This window comes from Scyliorhinus canicula, chromosome 5 (genome assembly GCF_902713615.1).
Source record: "Scyliorhinus canicula chromosome 5, sScyCan1.1, whole genome shotgun sequence".
Lineage (NCBI taxonomy): Eukaryota > Metazoa > Chordata > Chondrichthyes > Carcharhiniformes > Scyliorhinidae > Scyliorhinus > Scyliorhinus canicula.
This window is the reverse complement of record NC_052150.1, coordinates 213536292-213563379: the sequence shown is the minus strand read 5'-3', so window position 1 is coordinate 213563379 and position 27088 is coordinate 213536292. Positions and strand designations below refer to the sequence as shown.

At 47.7% G+C, this 27088-nt stretch overlaps 1 protein-coding gene across 3 annotated transcripts in view; it reads right to left on the bottom strand.

Moving 5' to 3' along the window:
* The window catches only part of obscnb (obscurin, cytoskeletal calmodulin and titin-interacting RhoGEF b), an 896193-nt gene that overhangs the window by 770350 nt on the left and 98755 nt on the right, over positions 1 to 27088 (bottom strand). For all 3 annotated transcript variants that reach the window (XM_038798455.1, XM_038798456.1, XM_038798458.1), the window contains exons 11-13: positions 24772 to 25047; positions 20096 to 20371; positions 15358 to 15633 (exon numbers count right to left, since the gene is read on the bottom strand). In XM_038798455.1, the coding sequence (XP_038654383.1) occupies positions 15358 to 15633; positions 20096 to 20371; positions 24772 to 25047 (828 nt within the window). The remainder of the gene's footprint in view (positions 1 to 15357; positions 15634 to 20095; positions 20372 to 24771; positions 25048 to 27088) is intronic.

Here is a 27088-nt window from a genome sequence, read left to right as displayed (position 1 = left end):
TCGACTACAGGGAGGCAGGAAACTTATTATAAAATTACAGCAAACAAACCAGAGGAGGGAGGAAATTGTTGCCATATATTTTTGAAATTAATCTTCAAAAATAGAATTCAGTGAGTGAAAATGGAAGGGGAGGGAAGGGTCAGCAAGATTGCATGTTCACACAGACAAAGAGGGTGATTCTCCCAATAAAATGACTAAAGGCTAGTTTCTCCGTTCAGGAGATGAAGTTCTCTAAGAGCGGTGCCCAGGGGCAATTCCTTCTCCGTTAAATTTATGCATGGTCGGGAGATTGCACCATTCATCAGAATCCAAATGTCGGGTCACCAATTGGAGGACCCCCCCTCCCCCCACTGACAAGTAGGGGCATTCGCACACATCCCCAATTTGCAACGGAAGTTACAGGTCAGTTCCCCCCTCCTCCGCAACAGCACACACTCATGAGGGTGACCCAAGCACCCCCTCCCAAAGGAGGCCCCCCCATATCAGAGATCCCCAGACGAGATGACGAACACTCCCCACCCCAGTCATTCTGGCTGGAAGCTAAACAGCAGTCCAGGCAGGAGCAGTGAAAAATCACTGCTTTCTGCTTTTTCACTTATCGGTGCCTTACACCTGCTGCCTCAGACAATAATGTTGAAAGCAGCAGTTGTTACAAATGTCCTAGGCTTCAAAGAAGGCCAAAACATATCAGACAGCTTTAAACCTCACCCTGTCAGATCCTTTGGTCTGTGAGGCTTCTATTCACTTTCAAAGATAAATAGCTTTTATTAGGCTGCAAATGATGGGGTAACAGCTTCCACACAGCCAAGTGGGCAGGACTGGAACCGATGTCCTAGGGGGGGTGTTTTCTAGAGCTGTTGGGGAGGGTTTAAACTAATGTGGCAGGGGGATGGGAACCGATTCAGGAAGTTGGAAGGTAGTAAAACAGGGACAGAAGCAAAAGGAAGTAAGGGGAAAAGTGCAAGGCAGAGAAGACATAGTCAAAAATCTAAAAGGGCGACAGTACAAGGTACAGTGACTGAGGGGAGCTCAGTGAATAGGCCCAGTAATAACAAAAGGAATAAAACTGGAGATGTTAAGATTCAAAACAAAGGTAAAAAAAACAACATAAGTGTACTTTACCTGAATGCTCGTAGTATTCGGAATAAAGTAAATGAGTTGATGGCACAAATCATCGTAAATGACTATGATTTAGTGGCCATTACTGAAACATGGTTAAAGGATGGTCACGACTGGGAGTTAAATATCCGAGGGTATCAAACTATTCGGAAGGACAGAGTGGATGGTAAGGGAGGTGGTGTTGCTCTGTTATTTAAGGATGACATCTGGGCAATAGTAAGGGATGACATCGGTGCTATGGAGGATAAGGTTGAATCCATTTGGGTGGAAATCAGGAATAGTAAGGTGAAAAAGGCACTGATAGGAGTAGTCTATCGGCCACCAAATAGTAACGTTATGGTGGGGCAGGCAATAAACAAAGAAATAACTGATGCATGTAGAAATGGTACAGCAGTTATCATGGGGGATTTTAATCTACATGTCGATTGGTTTAACCAGGTCGGTCAAGGCAACCTTGAGGAGGAGTTTATAGAATGTATCCGCGATAGTTTCCTAGAGCAGTATGTAATGGAACCTACGAGGGAACAAGCGGTCCTAGATCTTGCCCTGTATAATGAGACAGGATTGATTCATGATCTCATAGTTAGGGATCCTCTCGGAAGGAGCGATCACAATATGGTGGAATTTAAAATACAGATGGAGGGTGAGAAAGTAAAATCAAATACTAGTGTTTTGTGTTTAAACAAAGGAGATTACAAGGGGATGAGAGAAGAACTAGCTAAGGTAGACTGGGAGCAAAGACTTTATGGTGGAACAGTTTTTTTTTTGTTTTTTTTTTAAATAAATTTAGAGTACCCAATTAATTTGTTTTTCCAATTAAGGGGCAATTTAGCGTGGCCAATCTACCTACCCTGCACATCTTTGGGTTGTGGGGGTGAACCCACGCTAACACGGGGAGAATGTGCAAACTCCACACAGACAGTGACCCAGAGCCGGGATCGAACCTGGGACCTCGGCGCTGTGAGGCATCAGGGCTAACCCACTGCGCCACCGTGCTGCCCTATGGTGGAACAGTTGAGGAACAGTGGAGAACCTGCCAAGCGATTTTTCACAGTGCTCAGCAAAGGTTTATACCAACAAAAAGGGAGGACGGAAGAAAGAGGGAAAATCGACCATGGATATCTAAGGAAATAAGGGAGAGTATCAAATTGAAGGAAAAAGCATATAAAGCGGCAAAGATTGCTGGGAGATTAGAGGACTGGGAAATCTTTAGGGGGCAACAGAAAGCTACTAAAAAAGCCATAAAGAAGAGTAAGATAGAGTATGAGAATAAACTTGCTCAGAATATAAAAACAGACAGTAAAAGTTTTTACAAATATATAAGACAAAAAAGAGTGGCTAAGGTAAATATTGGTCCTTTAGAGGATGAGAAGGGAGTTTTAATAATGGGAAATGAGGAAATGGCTGAGGAACTGAACAGGTTTTTTGGGTCGGTCTTCACAGTGGAAGACACAAATAACATGCCAGCGACTGATAGAAATGAGGCTATGACAGGTGAGGACCTTGAGAGGATTGTTATCACTAAGGAGGGAGTGATGGGCAAGCTAATGGGGCTAAAGGTAGACAAGTCTCCTGGCCCTGATGGAATGCATCCCAGAGTGCTAAAAGAGATGGCTAAGGAAATTGCAGATGCACTAGTGATAATTTACCGAAATTCACTAGACTCTGGGGTGGTCCCGGTGGATTGGAAATTAGCAAACGTGACGCCACTGTTTAAAAAAGGAGGTAGGCAGAAAGCAGGAAATTATAGGCCAGTGAGCTTAACATGGTAGTAGGGAAGATGCTGGAATCTATCATCAAGGAAGAAATTGCGAGGCATCTGGATAGAAATTGTCCCATTGGGCAGACGCAGCATGGATTTGTAAAGGGCAGGTCATGCCTAACTAATTTAGTGGAATTTTTTGAGGACATTACCAGTGCAGTAGATAACGGGGAGCCGATGGATGTGGTATATCTGGATTTCCAGAAAGCCTTTGACAAGGTGCCACACAAAAGGTTGCTGCATAAGATAAAGATGCATGGCATTAAGGGTAAAGTAGTAGCATGGATAGAGGATTGGTTAATTAATAGAAAGCAAAGAGTTGGGATAAATGGGTGTTTCTCTGGTTGGCAATCAGTAGCTAGTGGTGTCCCTCAGGGATCCGTGTTGGGCCCACAATTGTTTACAATTTACATAGATGATTTGGAGTTGGGGACCAAGGGCAATGTGTCCAAGTTTGCAGATGACACTAAGATGAGTGGTAAAGCGAAAAGTGCAGAGGATACTGGAAGTCTGCAGAGGGATTTGGATAGGTTAAGTGAATGGGCTAGGGTCTGGCAGATGGAATACAATGTTGAAAAATATGAGGTTATCCATTTTGGTAGGAATAACAGCAAACGGGATTATTATTTAAACGATAAAATATTAAAGCATGCCGCTGTTCAGAGAGACTTGGGTGTGCTAGTGCATGAGTCACAGAAGGTTGGTTTACAAGTGCAACAGGTGATTAAGAAGGCAAATGGAATTTTGTCCTTCATTGCTAGAGGGATGGAGTTTAAGACTAGGGAGGTTATGTTGCAATTGTATAAGGTGTTAGTGCGGCCACACCTGGAGTATTGTGTTCAGTTTTGGTCTCCTTACTTGAGAAAGGACGTACTGGCGCTGGAGGGTGTGCAGAGGAGATTCACTAGGTTAATCCCAGAGCTGAAGGGGTTGGATTATGAGGAGAGGTTGAGTAGACTGGGACTGTACTCGTTGGAATTTAGAAGGATGAGGGGGGATCTTATAGAAACATTTAAAATTATGAAGGGAATAGATAGGATAGATGCGGGCAGGTTGTTTCCACTGGCGGGTGACAGCAGAACTAGGGGGCATAGCCTCAAAATAAGGGGAAGTAGATTTAGGACTGAGTTTAGGAGGAACTTCTTCACCCAAAGGGTTGTGAATCTATGGAATTCCTTGCCCAGTGAAGCAGTTGAGGCTCCTTCATTACATGTTTTTAAGGTAAAGATAGATAGTTTTTTGAAGAATAAAGGGATTAAGGGTTATGGTGTTCGGGCCGGAAAGTGGAGCTAAGTCCACAAAAGATCAGCCATGATCTAATTGAATGGCGGAGCAGGCTCGAGGGGCCAGATGGCCTACTCCTGCTCCTAGTTCTTATGTTCTTATGTTCTTAAGTGTTTGATTATTTATTTTCATTTCTCTTCACACTTGAATGCATCTCAGGTACATTGCTTTGAAGTTAACCATAATGTTTATAAATATCTAGGAGATAAATGCTTTCACTTCCTCTTTTTCGCAACAGAAACCACTTAAACTCTTTTGTGTAGGCAGGGACTGTCAATCATAACTAGATGTTTCTAAGCATTGTGGTTGGTTTCAAAGCAGGGTACTTCAGATGCATTCTAGCATTAAAGGAAATGAAAAGCTATTACCCTGCCAATTACTGGATTTGTGTTGTGTGGGGGGGTGCTGCAATGAACTTTGGAGGTACCTCATAGAATCAAAAATTTGATGGAGGCCATTCAGCCCATCAGGTCTGCACGGGCTCAACCCTGCCCAAGCTCACACCTCCATCCTATCACCATCATCCAGTAACCCCACCCAACACTAAGGGCAATTTAACATGGCCAACCCACCTAACCTGCACATCTTTTGACTGTGGGAGGAAACCGGAGCACTCAGAAGAAACCTACGCATACATGGGGAGAATGTGCAGACTCCGCACACAGAGAGATTCCAAGCTGGGAATCGAACCTGGGGCCCTGGAGCTGTGAAGCAATTGTGCTAATCACTATGCTACTGTGCTGCCCACTGGTGGACAGACTTTGGGGAGTCCGGAAGTGAGTTACTCACCACAGAATTCCCAGCCTCTGACCCGCTCTTGTAGCCACAGTATTTATATGGCTGATTTGACCCATTTGCATTCACTCACCGGCCCGGGACCGGAGCATCAATGCTCAATTCTCCACCACATCGGAAAATCCTGCTACCAGCATTGGGCAGCAGGAATCGATCCGGTGTCATTTTAGGTGGGAAAACCAGTGAGAATCCTGTCGGATACTCCGGCGCCATTCGCATCGGCACCATTCGCATCACAATTCATAACATTTAAGCCTTTTTTTACGAGCTTGGGAAGAATCACACATGGAGACGGAAAGACTAGCTCCTCAGAGATCAGGACGCCCTTTTTTAACCAGAGCTCAAAGTTAAGTTGAAGGCCCCCACGCCTCCACCCACAGATATCACAGCCGCCCGCTGACATGGGCAACACCCCAACCCTTAAGCTCTCCCATCCACACCCCCCACCACAACTAGATGTCTGCCTCACCTCCTCTCCTACAGCATGCGGGTATGAGGATGACCCGACCCCAGCCCCATCGTCCTCGCTGGCATGGGGCCTCAGGCACCCCCCGCTTTAGATCCCCCTGCCTTCATTCCCACCCCTTTCATGGTCATGACTCCCCTCATGCCCCACTTTATGGAGGTGTCCCTCAGCACCCAGGCAGTGTTAACCTGGCATTGCCAATGGGTGCTAGGCTGCCATGGTGGCAGTGCCAGGGTGCCGGGGGAAGTGTCAGGGCACGCCCATGTCCTGTCCCCAACCACTCAGGGTCTCCAATGATCTCCGAGACCTCCGTGTGATCATCACATCTGGGTTCCATTTTTTTAAACCAGTATTTATTCCCGTTGGCTTCACGCTGCACCGGTGGAGGTGGTGAACACCGGATATCGGAAAACCCCGACCGCGAAGGGGCTGAGCATATTTAACTGAGTTTAAAGACTCATTTAAGTATACTAGTCTGGTTCATGCCCAGATTTCATGGGCTGGAAGATTACACTCCGTTTGGCATCAGGCCCGAATCCCATTTAGGGGTTCGCAGGTACATCAGGCACTACGGGGTGTTAGAATCACGCCAAATATTGTTTAAAATGTCAAGACAAGCATTGGAATTATTAAATGGGGCAACAAATGCTGGGGATCTTCTCTGACAGTTACTAACCTGAACCTGAACTGCAACCTGAATGTTGAAGATCAGTTTCTCTCCAGCTGCTTCGCATGTGTATTCACCCCTTTCTTTTGACTCCACATTCTGAATGATAAGCTTTTGAATTTTACCATCAGATTCAAATTTCATCTTTTTACTCTGACTGAGCAGTTTTCCATCTCTGAACCATTTGACCTCAGTTTTAGACTGTGACACCACACAGCTGACAGTTACATTGTCTGGTTGTTGAACTTTCACCACCTTCTGAACTGAATCTTTATTGGCGAATCTCGGGTGGGATTCTCCCCTACTCGGCAGGGCGGGCGGTCCCGGCGCCGTGGAGTGGCATGAACCACTCCGGCGTCGAGCCGCCCAGAAGGTGCGGAATCCTCGGCACCTTCAGGGGCTAGGTCGGTGCCGGAGTGGTTTGCGCCGCGCCGGCCGGCGCGGAAGGGGCTTGGCGCCACGCCAACTGCCGCCAAAGGGCCTCCACCGGCCGGCGCGTCTTGGCGCATACGCGGGAGCACCAGTGTGTGCTGGCGTCATCCCAGTGCATGCGCAGGGAGGTTCATCACCATGCCGGCCATCGCGGACTGTTACACCGGCTGGCGCGGAGGAATAGAGTGCTCCCATGGCACAGGCCCACCCGCGAATCAGTGGGCACCGATCTCGGGCCCCGCCACCACGGGGGCACCCCCCCCGGGGCCAGATCCCCCCCCCCCCCCACCCCCCGGAGGCCGCTCGCAGAGCAGCCAGGTCCCGCTGGCAAATACCTGAAGTAACATACACCGGCGGGACCGGCCAAAGACGGGCGGCCACTCGGCCCATCGCGGACCGGAATATCGCCGGGGGGGGACGGACGCTGCCAATGGCCTCCGACCGGCGCAGCGCAATTACCGCCCCCGCCAAATCCCCGGCGCCGGAGAATTCAGCAGGCAGTGGGGGCAGGATTCATGCCGCCCCCCGGTGATTCTCCGACCCGGCGGGGGAGGGGGGAGCGGTTGAAGAATCGGGCACCCGGTTTCCAGTTCTGCAATAAGGAAAGTTTAATTGGTACATTGGAAAGTGTCTGAGATAAATCTAATCTGTGATTCCAACTCAAAATTAGCAAAGGTTTAATGAGAGGCACAAATTCAATAAATCCAAATTTTGTTAAACAGAATTTAATGTGATTTAATGAAAAAATTCAATTTTTTAATGATGAGAAAATTAGGGAAGTAAAGGAATGGTACGGGAAGGAGGGGTTTCATTTCATGGGACATTGTATCAGTATTGGAAGAGGATATTCTGTACCGTTGAGATGATCTGCATGTGAACCGATCTATTCTTTCTTTTTATAAATTTAGATTACCCAATTATCTTTTCCAATTAAGGGGCATATTAGAGTGGCCAATCCACCTACTCTGCACATTTTTGGGATGTGGGGGTGAAACCCACGCAGACACGGGGAGAATGTGCAAACTCCACACGAACAGTGTCCCAGAGCCGGGATCGAACCTGGGACCTCAGCGCCGTGAGGCAGCTGTGCTAACCACTAGGCCACCGTGCTGCCCTGAACCGATCTGTTCTAGCGAGTGGGGGGGAAGGAAGCGTAACACACGGGAAGTAAAATGGTTAATGGGAAGTAAAGGAGGTTAGCACATGGGAAGGTGGGTTCAACTAGATCGAAAGTTATGAAAAAAGATAAAGAGAAGAACTCAAGAGATGTTATAAATGGAGGTGCTAGGATTCAAAAAGAAAGCATTAAAACTAGCATAAAGGCACTCGACCTGAATGTTCGTAGCATTCAAAACAATGTAAAGGAGTTGACAACATAAATGATCGTAAGTGAGCATGATTTAGTGGCTATTACAGAGGCATGCTTGCAGGATGATCACGACTGGGAGTTAATTATCCAGGGGTATCAGACTATTCGGAAGGACAGGCAAGAAGGTAAGGGAGATGGTGTAGCACTGATGTTTCAGGATAACATTGGGGCGGTAGTGAGAGATGATATAGGCTCTATAGAGAAAAAGGTTGAATCCATTTGGGTGGAAATTAGAAATAGTAAGGGGAAAAGGGGCAAGATTCTTTGACTGCCGACGCCAAAATCACATTCAGTGATCGGCCAGAGAATCCACGTTTACGCTGGAATCGGGGTCGGTGCCATTTTTGCGATCATCCGCCCCTTCAAAAACGAGTACGCCGCACGCCATGTGGATGGCCTCAGGATGTCACCTGAGGCCCTCCCACAATGTTCTGCGCCCGATGGGCCAAGTCCCCGACGGCTTGGGTCGCGTGTCCTCACAACTTTTGTGTGGCGGCTGTGGACCATGTCCAGCGCCGCCACAGTAGGAGGAAGCCATTCCACTGGTGCTTTGGCAGGGGCTGGTCCGGGGGTGGCAAGGGGGGTTACCAGGGGCAGTTTTTGCCAGGCCAGGAGTTATAACATGCCTGCTTACCACTGGCTGGGGACTAATGACAATCCCACAATCCTCAGGGAGTATGAGCTTCCCCAATGTTAGGGGCTGGTTTAGCTCACAAGGCTAAATCGCTGGCTTTTAAAGCAGACCAAGCAGGCCAGCAGCACGGTTCGATTCCCGTACCAGCCTCCCCGGACAGGCGCCGGAATGTGGCGACTAGGGGCTTTTCACAGTAACTTCATTGAAGCCTACTCGTGACAATAAGCGATTTTCATTTCATGAGGGGGGGGCGGAGAAATCATTAACAGAGTCCCTGCATAAATAGAGCTGGCCAGTATGGAACCGGCTAGAGAGGAGTGAGAAGCAAGAGAGCACTGCAGCTGCTGTTGTATATATATATGTAATTGTAAATAAATGTTATTTCTTTCTATTCTACATACTCGTGCTGGATTCTTCGTGGTCCTCGCGAAACTGGCGACGAGGGTTAAAGTGGATAGCTGTCTACGCTGCTGAAGCCACCATCCTGGATTTTTGTTCGCTACAGGTTGGAAGTTTTTTTTCTGTTACACCATGCCTCTTTATGGACGTTTGGATGTCTTTGATGCTGCGCTGGCAAGTTGGAACCAGTACACACAACGGATGCGTTACTATTTCCGGGCAAACAACATAATCGAAAATGAGCGCCATATTGCTCATCGCCTGCAGCCCGCATACGTTTGGGGTGATTAGGAGCCTTACGTACCCAGCTGCGCCGGACACCAAGACGTTTGATGAACTTGTGACCTCAGTGGAGCAGCATTTTAACCCAACCCTGTCCACAACAGTCCAGAGTTACCGGTTTAATACCGCTGAGAGGACTCCAGGAGAATCCTTTGCAGAGTTTCTATCCGGGCTACGCAGGATTGCGGACTACTATGACTATGGTGAGACCTTGTCAGAAATGTTACGCGACCGTTTGGTTTGCTGTATTTTTTTTCAAATATTTTTATTCTCCATTTTCTTCAGAATTTGCACCCCACCAACAAACAGGAAACAGTAACGAATACAATGTCAATCCCCTTATCAACAACAATGATCTCATCCTCCCACCATCCCAAATAACGGCCCACCTGACAATATAAGCATCAAATAAAACAAACCCTCCCAAAGTGGGGAAAAAAAAACTAAAAAAGAAAAAGGAATCAGGAATCGCCTATGGACACCATTGACATATACAGTCCACCCCCCAACCACCCCCACTAATATTCAAAGCCATCCAATCCCCAAAAGAGTACCGTGAATGACACCCATGAATTATAGACACCACCCCCCCCCCCCCCCCACCCCCCCCCCCCCCCCCCCCCCACCCAGGCTCCTCCCCTCCACTTCCTCTTGTAAACTCCTCCCCCCAACCTCGGTTCCTTCCTCCAACTTTTCACCCCGGCTAGACTCACCGAAACCAGGCTCCGATGGCCACAGCCCCTCCCCCCACCTCACTCCCGTTCACTGGGCGGCTTAAACCAGCCAGCATGGAGGCCCCGCCCGGGTCTCCTTCCCCCTTGCCCAGTCCCAGGAAAACCAAGAAATCCCCTTTAGCACACCCCCAGCATACACACCCAAGCCCCAAAGAACCATCATTGCAAATGAAAGTCCCATCTCTTCCCTTGTCCAAATATATACAGCGTCGACTCATTTAGTACATAAACCAACACTCAGTGAAAAAGTAAAGTTACATGAAGCTACATCGGTACACGAGCAATACTCAATTCTGTCACAGTCCTTCTGCCTTCGTAAACTCCTCCGATGCTTCCGCCGTCCCAAAATAAAAGTTCTTGAATTTGTAGGTCACCCTCCACGTAGCTGAATATACAATGCCGCACTGCACCTTGCTGATGTACAGTGCCTTCTTCACCCGGCTGAAGGCAGCCCGCCTCCTTGCCAGCTCCACCGTAAAGTCTTGGTATATACGTATACCAGCTCCACCCCACTGCACCTCCCGCTTCTGCTTTGCCCAGCACAGGACTTCACGCTATACCCACGGAAACACAAAGTTACTACTCTTGGCGGCTCACTCGCCTTTGGTATAGGCCTCCACGACCGATGAGTCTGATCCAGTTCATATCGGGAGGGATTATCCCCCTCCCCCAATAGCTTCGCCAACATTGTGGCAAAATACTCCATTGGCCTCGGGCCTTCCACCCCTTCGGGCAGACCCACAATCCTCAGATTCTGTCGTCTGGATCTGTTTTCCAGATCTTCCATTTTGGCTCGCAGACCCTTGTTGGTCTCCATCACCCATCGTAACTCCTTCCCATCGAGGTGAGTTGATCACTGTGCTGCGATAATGCCTCTTCCACTTCCTTCAGTGTCTCACCTTGTTCCCGGACCTCCGCAACTGCGCTTGATACCGCCGCCCTCACCGGGGAAATCGCCTCCTCCACCAGCACTTTCAATACCGCCCCCATCTCCTTCTTCATTGCTTCCATGTGTTTTGTGAACTGTTTTTCAAGTTCCACAGCCATCAACTTGGTCATTTCTTCTGCTGTGAGCGATGTGGGCTCCCCTGATGCCCCAGCCTCTGCTTTCCTTACAGTTCCTGCGCTGACCTTTTCACTCACCGTCAACCCCCTTTTTCACGGCCGTTTTTCTCCCAAACTTGGACATTTCTCCTCCCTGTGCCTTCTTACAGCCTTTTCAGCCTCCGTTGCACTCGGGACGGGCGTTAAAACGCCAAAATTCCTATTCCCGAGCGGGAACCCTCCAGTGTGCGGCTGCCTCCCGCCCGTCGTCACCAGACGTCTGGCTTGCTGTATTAACAACACGGCCACCCACAGAAAGTTGTTTGCCGAGCCTACATTGACTTTTCAACAGGCTATTCAAATAGTATTGTCCCGAAAGAGCGCAGAACGGGGAATGCAGGAGTTACACGGAATGAAGATACACGCCTTGGGGCGCAACCCCTACCGTCCAAAAGCGTCTCCCCGCACCCTGCAGTACCTTGGGCGGGGCGGCGTCCAGATCGACGCCAGTGGCCGCCGGACGTTCCTCCCCGAAGGGAGCCTTCTCGAGAATCAATCGATGAAGAGCCATGACAGTGTCAGACTTGTGGCCCCGATCCTGTCGCGGACGTCGGTCCTGGAGGCGCCATCATTCTGACCGAAACTGGGGCCAGCCCAGGGGCCGTACCTTCCATTTGGATGAATCTGTGGCGACTACTCCCGAAGAGACGGAGGACGACTGACTGAAGCTGCATTGTGTGGCAGCTCCCCGTGTGGCTCCCATTAAGGTGACAGTACAGGTCAATGGTCACCCGCTTGAGATGGAGTTGGACACCGGCACAGCGGTCTCCGTGATCGCCCAGAGGACATTCGACCACATCAAGCAGGGTATACAGACCCTTACATTAACCGATACGCAGGCCAGGTTGGCCACCTACACGGGGGAACCATTGGACATTACAGGAACTACGATGACCCCTGTTGTTTATGGATGCCAGGAGGGGCGTTTCCCACTTATCGTGGTGCGCGGCCATGGGCCCAGCCTGTTGGGTTGGGACTGGTTGCGCCATTTGCAAACAGGTTCTGGAGGTTTGACGGAGGTACTAGGACAAAGAACGAAGAACAAAGAAAAGTACAGCACAGGAACAAGCCCTTCGGCCCTCCAAGCCTTTGCCGACCATGCTGCCCATCTAAACTAAATTTGTCTACACTTCTGGGGTCTGTATCCCTCTATTCCCATCCTATTCATGTATTTGTCAAGATGCCCCTTAAACGTCACTATCGTCCCTGCTTTCCACCACCTCCTCCAGGACCGAGTACCCAGATGCACTCAAGCCCGGTTTGGGGAAAATAAAAGGGGCCGTAGCCCGTATCCAAGTCAAACCAGGAGCCACGCTGCGCTATTTCCGGGCATGCCCGGTGCCTTGCGCCTTGCTCGAGAAGATAGAAGGGGAGCTCACTCGTTTGGAGTCCTATGATATTATCAGGCCCGTCCGTTTCGCTGACTGAGCAGCGCCAATTGTACCTGTAATGAAGCCAGATGCCACAGTTCACTTGTGCGCCGACTATAAACTCAGTGAATACGGCTTCCCGGCTCGACCTATATCCAATGCCTAGCATAGAGGATCTCTACGCGAAGCTTGTAGGTGGACTCTGGTTCACAAAATTAGATATGAGTCACGCCTACCTACAACTGGAGCTGGACCCTGCCTCCCGGCCATAGGTAACTATTAATACACACCGGAGCCTGTATGAATATACACGGTTGCCCTTTGGGGTATCGTCTGCCTGCGCTATCTTTCAACGCATCATGGAGGGCATCTTGAGGGGTTTACCGCGTGTCGCTGTCTACTTAGATGACGTTTTGATTACAGGGACGTCAGAGCAGGACCATCTGGAAAATTTGGAGACTGTCCTTAGACGCTTTTCGGAGGCGGGAGTCCGTTTACATCGCACAAAGTGCGTCTTTCAGATGAAGGAAGTAGTCTACCTGGGTTATCGGATGGACTGCAGAGGTGTGCACCCCATCGCAGAAAAGGTGCGTGCAATTCAACAGGCCCCCCAACTGACACTTTGCACCTTCATTCTTTTCTCGGCCTCGTAAACTATTACAGGATGTTCCTCCCCAGTCTGGCAACTACGCTGGCCCCATTGCACCTTCTGCTAAAGAAGAATCACACCTGGGTTTGGGATCACCCGCAAGAAACCGCTTTCCGGCGGGTAATTGTCGTCGTCTGGGTTATTAACTCACTATGATCCTGAAAAGCCTTTGCTCATCATGTGTGATGCATCCCCATATGGTATTGGGACCGTCCTGTCCCACAAGATGGAGAACGAGGCCGAGCGGCCGATAGCTTTCGTCTCCCGCACATTGACTGCAGCAGAAAAGAAGTACGCGCATATCGAGAAGGAGGGCCTGGCGGTGGTCTTTGCGGTGAAACGTTTCCACCAGTATGTGTATGGTCGCCACTTCACTATTGTGACTGATCATAAGCCTCTGCTGGGACTTTTCCGAGAGGATAAGCCAATACCGCCCATTGCTTTCGCACGGATTCAGCGCTGGGCCTACGAGTATTCTCTGCAGCTATTTATTGAGATAAAGCAGGGACCCAGATAGCGAATGCTGATGCACTGAGCCGACTGCCTTTGTCGACCGGCCCCATGTCAAACCCTACGGCCGGTGAAGTGGTTGCAACCCTAAATTTTATGGACTCATTGCCTGTCACGGCATCACAGATCCGTGAGTGGACCCAGACGGAGCCAGTCCTGTCAAAGGTGCGGCACATAGTCCTGTATGGTGGGCAACATAGACAGCTCCCAGGCGAATTGCGGGCATTGCGAGGCTGACAGAATTTAGCGTGGAAGACAGTATCCTCTAGTGGGGGACGTGTGTGAGTGTGCCAGAAAAAGGACAGGAGCTGACAGGACTTGCACAATGGGCATCCAGGTGTGACCAAAATGAAAATGTTGGCCCAGAGTTACGTCTGGTGACCAGGCCTCGACACCGACATTGAGAAGGTGGCCCAAAACTGCTCCATTTGCCAGGAGCATCAGAAGCTTTCCCCAGCCTCGCCCCTACATCACTGGGAATGGCCAGAGCAGTCTTGGGCACGCTTGCATGCGGATTTCGCCGGCCCTTTTCAAGGTTCCATGCTCCTTCTATTAATCGATGCCCAGTCTAAACGGTTAGTGCATAAGATGGTAGGCACAACGTCCTGCGCAACAATCGAGAAGATGCATTTGTCTTTCAGTTACGCATGGCCTCCCCGAGGTGCTGGTCACGGACAACGGCACTCCGTTCACAAGTGAGGAGTTTGCGAGGTTCATGAAGATAAACGACATACGCCATATTTGCACGCTCCATACCACCCGGCTTCCGATGGGTTAACCCCTTATTAATCAAGAACCTATCTATCTCTGCCTTAAAGACACTCTGTGATTTGGCCTCCAGAGCCTTCTGCGGCAGAGTTCCACAGATTCACCGCCCTCTGGCTGAAGAAATTCCACCTCATCTCTGTTTTAAAGGTTTGCAACCTTTAGTCTGAGATTGTGTTCTCTGGTTCTAGTTTGTCGTACAAGTGGAAACATCATCTCCATATCCACTCTATCCAGGCCTCCCAGTATTCTGGCAGTTTCAATTAGATTCCCCCTCATCCTTCTAAACTCAACGAGTACAGACCGAGTCGTCAACCGTTCCTTATACGACAAGTTCTTGTGACCCTCTTCTGGATCCTTTCCAAGGCCAGCACATCCTTCCTTTGATACGGGGCCCAAAACTGCTCACAATATTCCAAATGGGGTCTGTCCAGAGCCTTATATAGCCTCAGAGTTACATCCCTGGTCTTGTATTTTAGACCCTGCCCCTTCAAGCCTCACCCTGGACAACAGCACAAAGCCCCCAGATGCATAATTAATTACGTTGGGGATGAAAAATATGCCGTGGTTTTTCGTCGGCCTTCGCAGAGGGAAACACTCCCCATCCTTCCACTCTCCAGAATTCCCCGAGCTCCAAACTCATAACGATTCCATTTCCCTTGCTTCCTTTAAGACCTTCTTCAAAACCCAACTCTTTTCCCATCCTTATGCATTTCCCCCTTTGGTTGTTCTATCTTAACACACATACTTCTGTGTAACCCTTTGGGACTGTTTTCTACATTAAAGGAACTATATAAATCCAAACTGCTGTTGTTTTCAAAGCAAGTTGAGAGGAGCAAGGCAGAAGGATTCGAGAGAGAGTTCTAGTAATCAGCAAAGTTATGGCAGTAGAGAGGCACAGACTTCAAAGAATTTCATATGTTAAGAAAAATCAAGGTGAGAGTTAATTATACTTTGACAACATCTTCAGAAAAGAGATTAAAGTCAACATTAAACCATCAACAATGATTACTAACCTGTAACTTCAATTTGGAAAATCAATTTCTCTCCAGCTGCTTCGCAGATATAATTGCCTCCGTCCTTTAACTCTGCATTGTGAATAATAAGTTTTCTAATTCTACCATCAGATTCAAGTTTAAGCTTCTGACTGGGACTGAGAATTTTTCCACCTTTGGACCATTTAACCTCAGTTTTGAGTTGGGAGACTTCACAGCTGAGAATAGCATTCTCTGATGCTCGAACCTTTACTTCTTTCTGAACTGAGTCTTTATTGACAAACATTGGCACTGGTTCTGCAAACAAAAGTGTTTTGACTAGTAAGAAAGATTATGATTTTTCTTAAAGAATAGGAATATATGATTCGACCCAACAAATCCATCCGTTTTATTGTGGTAACCCATATCCTTGCGTTTTGTCTTGTACCTTTTTAACCTTTTATTGATTTCCAATCAATCCTTATTTCCAACCAAGCACAGACCCACCCAAACCCTTTATTCTTTCCCCTTTTCATAAATTTCTCTAACTTGCTCAAAAACTATTAAATCTGCAACTTCTTTCAGTTTTGATAAAAGAATATCAAACTCAGAGACAGGACGGAATTTAATGACCACCATCCCCCCAACTTCTCAGCAGCAGTGTAGGAAGTGGATTCCTGCTTAATTAGGTGAGAGGTACAGGGTGGAGAGCCCATCCGTGTTCGAACTCCTCCCCAGGGATAGGGAAGATCGAGATCAGCTTTCCTGTATCTGGACTAATTAAGGTTGTTAAATGCACGTGAGATATTGCTGCTGCTGGTATTCAATGCTATTGGGAGCTATGCCACATTAGCAGGTCACCATAGAACATAGAACAGTACAGCACAGAACAGGCCCTTCGGCCCTCGATGTTGTGCCGAGCAATGATCACCCTACTCAAATCCACGTATCCACCCTATACCCGTAACCCAACAACTCTCCCCCTTAACCTTACTACTAGGACACTACGGGCAATTTAGCATGGCCAATCCACCTAACCCGCACATCTTTGGACTGTGGGAGGAAACCGGAGCACCCGGAGGAAACCCACGCACACACGGGGAGGACGTGCAGACTCCACACAGACAGTGACCCAGCCGAGAATCGAACCTGGGACCCTGGAGCTGTGAAGCATTGAGGTATACCCTTGTAATAAAAAAAAGTGCTAGAAAAACTCAGAAGATCAGTCAGCGACTATGAAGAGGGAACAGGGAATTAACATTTCAAGTACATTAGGACTCCTCTTTGGAACCGTTTGCAAATTTCTTGCGGGCTGTGGGGTGGACTTCCTGATCAGGCACCTGTGCCCAGGAAATGCAACACTGCCTCCCCTCTCGACCTCCCCCGAAACTACCCCCCCCCCCCCCCCCCCAAGATGTAATGTCTAGTCCCATTGGAGGATTCCCACATGCCCTTGCACCATCGTCTGGGCCTTCGCTTTCACTCACATCTCTTCCGGAACCTCCAATTGCTGCTCCTGAGGCTCTGCAATACAAATAATGGCTACCATTCCCACAGGCACATCTAGGACTCAAGAGCTGCCGATCATCTGATTTCCCAGCAGTAGTTGGAGGCAAGTTCCTCACCTTTAAAAGCCTAACTGCAGATGGTTAACTGCGTGACAAGTATTTATGAAGCTCCGCCTTCTCAACCTTGCCACTCGCCCGAGGTGTGATGGTCCTCTAAAAGGGGAAAGCAGCCTATGGTCATCTGGGACTATGGAGACCTTACCTTTATTTAATCCCATCAAGGTTTCTGGAAATGGGCTGGTTTAGCACACTGGGCTAAATAGCTGGCTTTTAAAGCAGACCAGCAGCTCGGTTCAATTCCCATACCAGCCTCCCCGAACAGGTGCTGGAATGTGGCGACTGGGGGCTTTTCACAGTAACTTCATTGAAGCCTACTTGTGACAATAAGCGCTTTTCATTTTCATTCAAATGGCTGTCCGGGGTTGCCATCATTAAATTCAGCTCACTAAGACCCTTGGGCGGGATTCTCCGAGCCTCCATGCCGAAATTGCCCTAAGCGCGGGGGAGGAGAACGGAGCGTCAGACCCGCGATCGTACTCAACGGCAACCCGCGATTCTCCCAGGATCGACGAATCGCCGCCAGTTGACGCGCGTGGTGACGCGACGCCGGTCGGGGGCCATTGAAAGAGGCCCTCGCGCCGATTCTCAGCCGGCACCTGACCGAGTTTCCGCCAGCGTGGTTCCCTCATGATTCCACCAGGCGGGCACTCGGAGTGGCGGCTGTAGACACAGTTGGGGGCGGCGGGATCCGCCACCAGGGGGGGTCATCCAGGACCGATTGAAGGCTACCGATCAGTGGGCACGCGTGATCGGGGGGGGGGGGGGGGCTATATTATCAGAGCCAGCTTGCTGTGTGGGTCTGCCATGTTACACGGGGCCGCCGCCACAGGTTGCCGCCACACGCATGCGCAGACCCGTGGCCGGAAGTGCAGGGCCCAGTATTAGCAGCCAGAGCTGCGTGGACTACTCTGGGACCCTGCTAGCCCTCTTTATAATGGAGAATCACTCTGGACTTTTTTCTAGAAAAAATGATTCGCACCCATTTTATCGTGGGCATTGGGACATAGCCCCATTTTCAGAGAATTACGCCCCTTATCTTTCTATAGATGCTGTCTGGCCAGCTTAGTGTTGTGATTAATTTCAGTTTTTAATTTCTCTCTTTTATTCTCCTTCTTTCTCAACAGGGAAATCATGGCTAATCACGCAGCAGGTCGTGCGTCATCATATTTTAGCTTCATTTTTAAAAGGTGCACGGACAGTTACTCATTCATCACACCAGGAGTTTGGACCTAGACATGGCTGCCAGGTAACAGAAAGCACCAGCTCCATGGTTCAGTGATGCCTCGCTGGACACGCTACTGCAAGCCATGGAGGGCAGGGGAATATTTTTTTTCAAGGGATGGAAGGAGAAGGACCAGCCATCTCACCACACCTCCATAGGAGGAGATTGCCAGGGTGGTGAATGCCAATTCCATTCAGAGGAGGACCCACCATGCAGTGTAGGAAAAGAGTGAATGATCTAATGCTCAACGCGAGGGTAAGAGAATCCTCTGCTCCCAATACTTACCTCACTGAATGGCAACCACGACATGGCCCTCAATGTTCGGGATGCTAATTTGACAAATGAAGTGAATTTACAATAAGCTGTTTTTTCTGCGATCTAATTTGTCAATGCCTCAATGTTTATTTGACTAAGAGTAAGAGGTGCGAAGTGTTTGAACCTCTGTTATTGATATTTCAATGGTTTATAGCCTCATTCTGTGATTTAAGACTCTATACGCTGAGTGTCGGAGACCTTCATAAAGAGGATGGAGGAGGTAGCTTGCTATTCCAAGTGCTGGCCATTTGGAGGCCTACCCATCCCTCAAGGCAGGCAGTTAGGTTCTTTCAGAGCCTTGTGAAAGGGCTGTTAAAGGAGGCTGAATGGGATTTTCCTATGGCCTCCAGTTTCCCCATATGGCAGAAGGCAGCTCAGCGAGCTGGAGGCCTAGCAACAGACTAGATGCCAATACTTCCGGCAGGCCTACAGTCCCACCTTGCTTGTCTGAGTGGGGGTTGAGCCAAAGATCACTCCGTGGAGGGGTTTGTCCCTTCGGCATCACCCCTCCTCCACAATGATGGACTGGCTACGTTTTCTGTTTCACGGTTTTTAAAAAGTGGCTCAAACAGAATTTTCTTGTTGAGGCACCCTCCCAGTCACAGGAAACCTGTCTCCTTGCCAATTTTTAAGGGCTCAACCACTTGAAAACCTTGGGCTGGATTGTCCATCCCGCCGCGCCACATTTCCGTTCACCCCACCGGCAGGATGCTCAGTTCTGCTGGGTTTCCCATTGTGGGGTAGCCCCACGCTGTCGAGAAATCCCCGGGCTGCCATAAAAACGGAGCAGCCCGCCAGCGGAGAATCCAGCCCCTTAACTTTAATCAGTTTCCCCACTCAGAAGCAACTCTAGCTCCAGTTTCCCAACTCTATCATGAAAATTCAGCCCCATGGTGCTATATTAGTAAAAATGAAATCAATATTTATATATTTTCCATTGTCAGAGAAAGAAAAACAGATGTGAAGTTCCAATGCTCATCACATCAAAAACAATTCTTTCAACTCGAAAGATTGTATCAATGGAAACTGAACCACGTCAAAAATAAATAGCACATAAAGTACACTGGAATCAAAAATAAATAAGTATACCTTTGACACTAATCATAATAATTAGTCCTTATATATGAATAATTAAGTGAGGCTAAAGGGCAATTCCTGTATGTCTTGTGATAGTAAATATTAACAGTAAAAAGGATCATAGAATCAGAGAATTTACAGTGCAGGAGGCCATTCAGCCCATCGAGTCTGTACTGGCCCTTGGAAAGAGCACTCTACCTAAACCCACACCTTCACTCTATCCCCACACCTCCACCCTATCCCCGTAACCCCACCTAACCTTCTTTGGACACCAAGGGCAATTTAAAATGGCTAATCTGCTTAACCTGCACATCTATGGGTAATATTTCTTTTGTAGACTCTGACACTAGCAACTAAGCAGTTCAACAGAAAATTCACAATACAAGCATGTTGAGATGAACCATTAATTAGAATAAATCCTTCAAGCATTGGATGAAGTTTAAATTGCTTCTTCATTGATAAAGAGAATTCATTAAAATTAGTATTTTGAATGCAACATGTATACTTTCCCAATGTTATTTGATTTTGTTTGTCTTACCTTTAACAGTAACATTCATAGCAATCTCATCCACTTTCGTTTTAAATACATATTCACCAGTTTCTCCAGATTTGGCATTGTGAAGGACTAATCTTCGTGTTGTACCTTCTGATTCGACACTTACTGCTTTGCTCAGCTTTACTTCCTGTCCTTTTTTATACCATTTCCCTTCAACAGTAGATTGAGACACGTCACAAACAAGGACTACCTTCTCTCCCACACTCGCTGAATACTCTGTTTGTGTTGTGGATTTCTTCATTATAGTTGCAGCTGGTTCTGCAAAAGCAAAAGAAATAGTAACAATGTTGAAGAATACCATAACCATTATGTTTCAACGCACATAATAAAACTAGATCAACTAGAAATTATTAATGTCGTCACTTAATCTGTGATTCAGTCTTCTCTAATCCTGCTCTAATTAATAAATTTAAATTATTACATTCTTACCACAAAATCTGTCTGTGTTATGATAGCATCATTTCCATTAGGAGGGCTAGGAGGATTCTTGAAAGGTAGGATTCTTGAAAGGTCCTTGGAAAGTAGGATTAAGGTGAATCCCAAAGCTTTTTATTCATTTGTAAAAAGCAAGAGGGTGGCCAGATAAAGAATTGGACCACTTAAGGACAGTGGGGGGGGGGGAGGGAAAACTATATGTTGAGCCAGAGGAAATTGGCGGGGTAATAATTGAGTACTTTGCATCAGTGTTCACCAAAGAAAAGGACTTTGTGGAAGATGATTCTTGGGTAGGGTGTGTGGACAGTCTGGTTGACATCAAAAAGGAGTGGTTATTTCCAAGGGCGGCATGGTGGCACTGTGGTTAGCATTGCTGCCTTACGGCACCAAGGACCCGGGTTCGATCCCAGCCCCGGATCACTCTTCGAGTGGAGTTTGCACATTCTCCCCGTGTCTGAGTGGGTCTCACCTTCACAACCCAGGGAAACAGGGCACTCTCCCCTCAGTACCAACGTACGGGGAGGGGGAGGGTAGGATACTCTGATTATTAAAACAGTTCACAAGACAGTTGAACTAAAAAATAAACGGTACACGCACTAAACTTTGCGCTGGAGAGACCAGATACCCTCATCTCTGTACCAACAGAGGGGAAAGGATGGGGGTTGGGGTGAGAGGGGAAAGGAGGGTGGTGGGGAGGGAGGAAGTCGGGGTGTTGGTGGAGGAGGGTGGCTCAGTAGGACACTGCCTGGAACAACTACGGAGGCAGAAAAACAAAAGAACCTTCAATTAAGATGTACCAGATCACGGGAGTCTCCCAGAGAGGGTGAGGGGGGCACAATGTCAGGCACGAGCCCTGCACCCCACTGCGAGGAGCCTCATGTACACCCTCCGCTCTCTAAACTGAGCGGCTGACAGCATTCGGACAGTCGCCCTCCAAGCCCGATTCCTCCACACACGACACGGGCCCACCAACTTACCTAGGGCCTGCCTTGGTCCCGCCACTTGGATCATCGACATGCGGGATCTCCTCAGGCCCTCCCGGGGTGCCGGGCCAGTGGGAGGCAGTGGTGCAGATGGCCATATCTTTTTATTAAAACAGTAAAAATATATACACAAGGCCAAACGTTGCAAGCACAAATTTTGTGTTGGAGAAATAGGTACCCTCCTCTCAGTACCAATGTACGGGAGGGGGCTAAATTGCCCCTTAATTGGAGAAAAAAATATTTGGGTAGTCTAATTGAAAAACAAGTAAATGTTTTGAATCAGAGAAAAGGTCCAAATTCCATGACCTTCAACAGCAGCAACCTCGCTAAGTGCCCCATAATCAACAACTTGAGGGTCACCATTAACTAAAAGCTTGATTAAAATAGCCAATTAACAACATGGCTACAAAAGATTGGGGACAAGTGCTCTGTGACAAGTGATTCAACTCCTGACCACTCAAATGCTTTGCACCATTTAAAAGTCTTAAATTAGGAGTTTGATTATATATTCGCCAATCATCTGAACGGATCCAGCTGAAACACTCTTAAGCCTAACACCATCTAATACAGACCTGTCCGGTTAATTGGCACCCTAATCAACGAACTCGGAACCATCACCACTTGCACAACGTTGCTGCAATAGGTGCTATCCATAGGATGCAGTTCAGCGACTTATAATACAGTTTACTGCAGATCCCCCAGTACTGCCACCTCTACCACGAAGAAACAGAAACATAATCGCCTCCCAAGTTCAAGATTTTTTAAGCTACATAAGGGATTAAAGCAGAGGTGCCTACTGTCACCATTATTGTTTGCACTGACAGTAGAGCCTTTGGCGATTGCACTCCGGGCCTCGGAGGAATAGCAGGGGAATGTGAGGAGGGGGTATGGGGCACAGGGTGTCATTATATGCAGACGACTTTCTGCTACATGTAGCAGATCCGCTGGACAGCATTGGGAGAATTATGACTTTGCATGAAAAGAGTGAGGTCTTCCCAGTGAATGAGTTAGGAAGGAACATCAATCTGGGGTCCCTGCCATTCAAGATTACGAATGTTCGGTTTTGGTATTTGGGATCCAGGTTGCGCATGACTGGGTAACAATGCACAGATGGAATGTAACAGGGTGGTGAGGGGTCAAGGGGGAATTTAAAGAGGTGGGATGCATTGCCGGTGTCGCTTTCAGGCAGAGTACAGGTTGTAAAGACAAACATGTTGCCCATGTTCCAGTTTATATTTTAATCTCTCCCAACTTTTCTTCCCAAAGCCTTTTTTCAATGGTGGATGGACTAATCTCCGAATTTGTATGGGCTGGTAAAACATCACGGCTTAGTAGGTCACTGTTGCAGAGGAAAAGACAAGCAGGGGGCTAGCGCTTCCGAGTTTGCTGCAGTACTACTGGGCAGTCAATGTGGAGGGGTTGAGGCAATGGTCGGAAGAAGGGGGGCGGGTTGGACTTGGTACGTGTGAAGAAGCATTCCTGCAAGGGGTTAAATCTGAGAGCAATGTTAACGGCCCCCCTCCCGCTTGTCCCAGGAAAGTACTCCAATAGCCCGGTCGTGGTGTCTTTGATAAAGACTTGGAACCAGCTAAGGAAGCACTTTTAAGTTTGGACGGGCTCGATGCTGGACCAGTTGTGTGGGAGCCACAGGTTTGCACCCGGTAGGATGGATGGGGTGCATGAAAGATGGCGAAGGGTGGGATAAGACGAGTGAGGGACCTGTTTCCAGAAGAGCAGTTGGGAATGGGCAGAGTTTTGCAACAAATTTGAGTTGCCATGAGGAAGTGAGTTCCAATAATTACAGGTGTGGGATTTTGTACAGAAAGAACCACCCGGGTTCACTTCATTACCAGAATAAACGCTCCTGGAAAAGCTGCTGGTTCCAAATGAGTGAGGATACAGGAAGATTTGAGATATTTATGGATGGCTGGGAAAGAAAGAGACGGCATTAGTGGATAGGTTTGAGGGCAAATGCGAAGAGGAGCTGGAGATCGAGCAAGGATGAGGGATATGGAGTGAGATGCTGCACCGGGTCAACGCGACCTTCTCACGCGTGAGGTTGAGTCTCATACAATTTAAGGTGTGCATATGACGCGGGTCTGGATAAGTGGATTCTTCCCAGGACTGGTAGACTGCTGTGAGAAGTGCGCAGCAAGCCAGTCAACCACACCCATATATCCTAGGGATGTGTGAAACTGGAGATTTCTTTAGGGGTAGTGGTGAGGGAGGGGGGTGATTAAGGCTTTTTGGAGATGCTGCGGTTTGGGATAACACCATGCACCTTGGCGGCGATATTCGGTGCGTCGGAAATGTCGGAGCTACGGATGGGGAGATGTGGGTGTTATCCCGGCAAAGGATACTGCTAAACTGGCAGTCAGCAGCACCACCAGAGGTGGCGGCATAGATGGGGGAACATACACGAATTTTGGAGCATAGAGAAGATTAATTTGCCCTAAGGCGATCTGAGGAATGGTCCTGTACGCGATGGTTTCCGTTCTTAGCCATGTTTAAAGAACTGTTTGTCACCAGGGGTGAGGGGTGTGCGAGGGAGGGATATAAAGGGTAAAAATTCTTTGTAACAAAATTGTGTTCAAGTTTGGAATAAAATACATTTAACAGGAACATACTTTCCAAGTTTGCACCATCCTGAATTGGATATATACCTCGATTCCCTCATTGTTGTTGGGGCAGATCCTGGAATTTCCTACCTAAATTGTGGGTGTAATGCCATTACAAGGGCAGTAGCAGGCAACCAGGGATGAGCAATAAATGCAGCCTTTCACCATTGCCCACATTTCCAAAATAAAATTACTAAATGATTTCTGAAGATAACTGGCCAAACTGGAAACTGAGCCACGTCAAAAACAAATCACACAGAAAGTACACTGCAATCAAAAATAAATAAGTATGTCTTTCGCACAAATTAATCATAATAATTGGTTCTAATACGTGAATAGCTAAGTGCAGCTGAAGGGCAATTCCTGGAGGTCTTGTTATAGTGAGTATTAACAGTAAAAAAGAATAATATTTCCTTTGTGGCCTATGACACTAGCAGCTAGGCAGTTCAACAGAAATTTTCCAACATAAGCAACTTGAGATGAACCATTAATTAGAACAAATACTTCAAGCATTGGATAAAGTTTAAATTGCTTCTTCATTGATAAAGAGAATTCATTAAAATTAGTATTTTGAATGTAACATCTGTACTTTCCCAATGTCATTTGATTTTATTTGTCTTACCTTTAACAGTAATATTCATAGCAATCTCATCCGCTTTCGTTTTAAATACATATTCACCAGTTTCTCCAGATTTGGCATTGTGAAGCACTAATCTTCGTGTTGTACCTTCTGATTCGACACTTACTGCTTTGCTCAGCTTTACTTCCTGTCCTTTTTTGTACCATTTCCCTTCAACAGTAGATTGAGACACGTCACAAACAAGGACTACCTTCTCTCCCACACTCGCTGTGTACTCTGTTTGTGTTGTGGATTTCTTCATGATAGTTGCAGCTGGTTCTGCAAAAGCAAAAGAAACAGTAATAAAGTTGAAGAATACCATAATCATTATGTTTCAATGCACATAATAAAACTAGATCAACTAGAAATGATTCATGTCGGCACTTAACCTGTGAATCAGTCTTCTCTAATCCTGCTCTAATGAATAAGTTTTAAATGATTACATTCATACTACAAAATCTGTCTGTGTTATGATAGCATCATTTCCATTCGGTAACCATTCTGTGATATTGGGAAAAGGGAAGCTTGAACAGAAAAATAAATCCTTCACTTAAACAGAGAATATAGATGAACTCCCTTTTTATTGGCACTCAATTTTACGGGTCCCGCCGCACCCGTTTTTTGGTGATCCTCTGTCCCAGCATCTGTCCAATGTGGGCATCCCCACGCCGTCGGGAAATACGTGAGCGTGTGTGCAATGCGGGCGAAGTAGAGGATACGTCGACAGAGAATCCCGCCTCAGATTTTTTTTTTAATTCCAGGTTTTATAAACGGAATTTAAGTTCTCAAACTGTTATGATGTGAAATGAACCCTGCATTATTCATCTAAGCAGTAGTGGAAGGGGTAGTACTGGACCTGGTATTGGGGAATGAGCCTGGACAGGTGATTGGGGTTCAGTAAGTGAACATTTGGCGAGTAGTGACCATAATTCCGTAAGATTTAAGTACTTGTGGTTTGAATGAGGATAACCCTCCCGTTAAGATGCTAAACTGGGGAAAGGCAAGTTACAATAACATTAAACAGGAATTGAAGAATTTGGATTGGGTGCAGCTGTTGGAGGGTAAATCGGACATGTGGGAGTCTTTCAAGCAATAGTTGATTAGGTTTCAGGAATGTCATGTTACTGATAGAACAAAGGATGATTATGGGAAGTTTGGGGAGCTTGGATAACGAGGGATATTGTGAACCTCCTCAAAAAGAAAAAGGTGTTTGTACGGTCTAAAAGGGTGGGGATAATGGAAACGCTTGAGGAGTATAAGGAAAGTAGGAAGGTACTTAAGCGCAAAATTAGGAGGGCTAGGAGGATTCTTGAAAGGTAGGATTCTTGAAAGGTCCTTGGAAAGTAGGATTAAGGTGAATCCCAAAGCTTTTTATTCATTTGTAAAAAGCAAGAGGGTGGCCAGATAAAGAATTGGACCACTTAAGGACAGTGGGGGGGGGGGAGGGAAAACTATATGTTGAGCCAGAGGAAATTGGCGGGGTAATAATTGAGCACTTTGCATCAGTGTTCACCAAAGAAAAGGACTTTGTGGAAGATGATTCTTGGGTAGGGTGTGTGGACAGTCTGGTTGACATCAAAAAGGAGTGGTTATTTCCAAGAGCGGCATGGTGGCACTGTGGTTAGCACTGCTGCCTTACGGCACCAAGGACCCGGGTTCGATCCCAGCCCCGGATCACTCTTCGAGTGGAGTTTGCACATTCTCCCCGTGTCTGAGTGGGTCTCACCTTCACAACCCAAAATGTTGTGCAGAGTAGGTGAATTGGCCTTATCTTTTTATTAAAACTGTAAAAAATATATACACGGCCAAACGGTACAAACACAAATTTTGTGTTGGAGAAACAGGGCACTCTCCCCTCAGTACCAACGTACGGGGAGGGGGAGGGTAGGATACTCTGATTATTAAAACAGTTCACAAGACAGTTGAACTAAAAAATAAACGGTACACGCACTAAACTTTGCGCTGGAGAGACCAGATACCCTCATCTCTGTACCAACAGAGGGGAAAGGATGGGGGTTGGGGAGAGAGGGGAAAGGAGGGTGGTGGGGAGGGAGGAAGTCGGGGTGTTGGTGGAGGAGGGTGGCTCAGTAGGACACTGCCTGGAACAGCTACGGAGGCAGAAAAACAAAAGAACCTTCAATTAAGATGTACCAGATCACGGGAGTCTCCCAGAGAGGGTGAGGGGGGCACAATGTCAGGCACGGGCCCTGCACCCCACTGCAAGGAGCCTCATGTACACCCTCCGCTCTCTAAACTGAGCGGCTGACAGCATTCGGACAGTCGCCCTCCAAGCCCGAATCCTCCACACACGACACGGGCC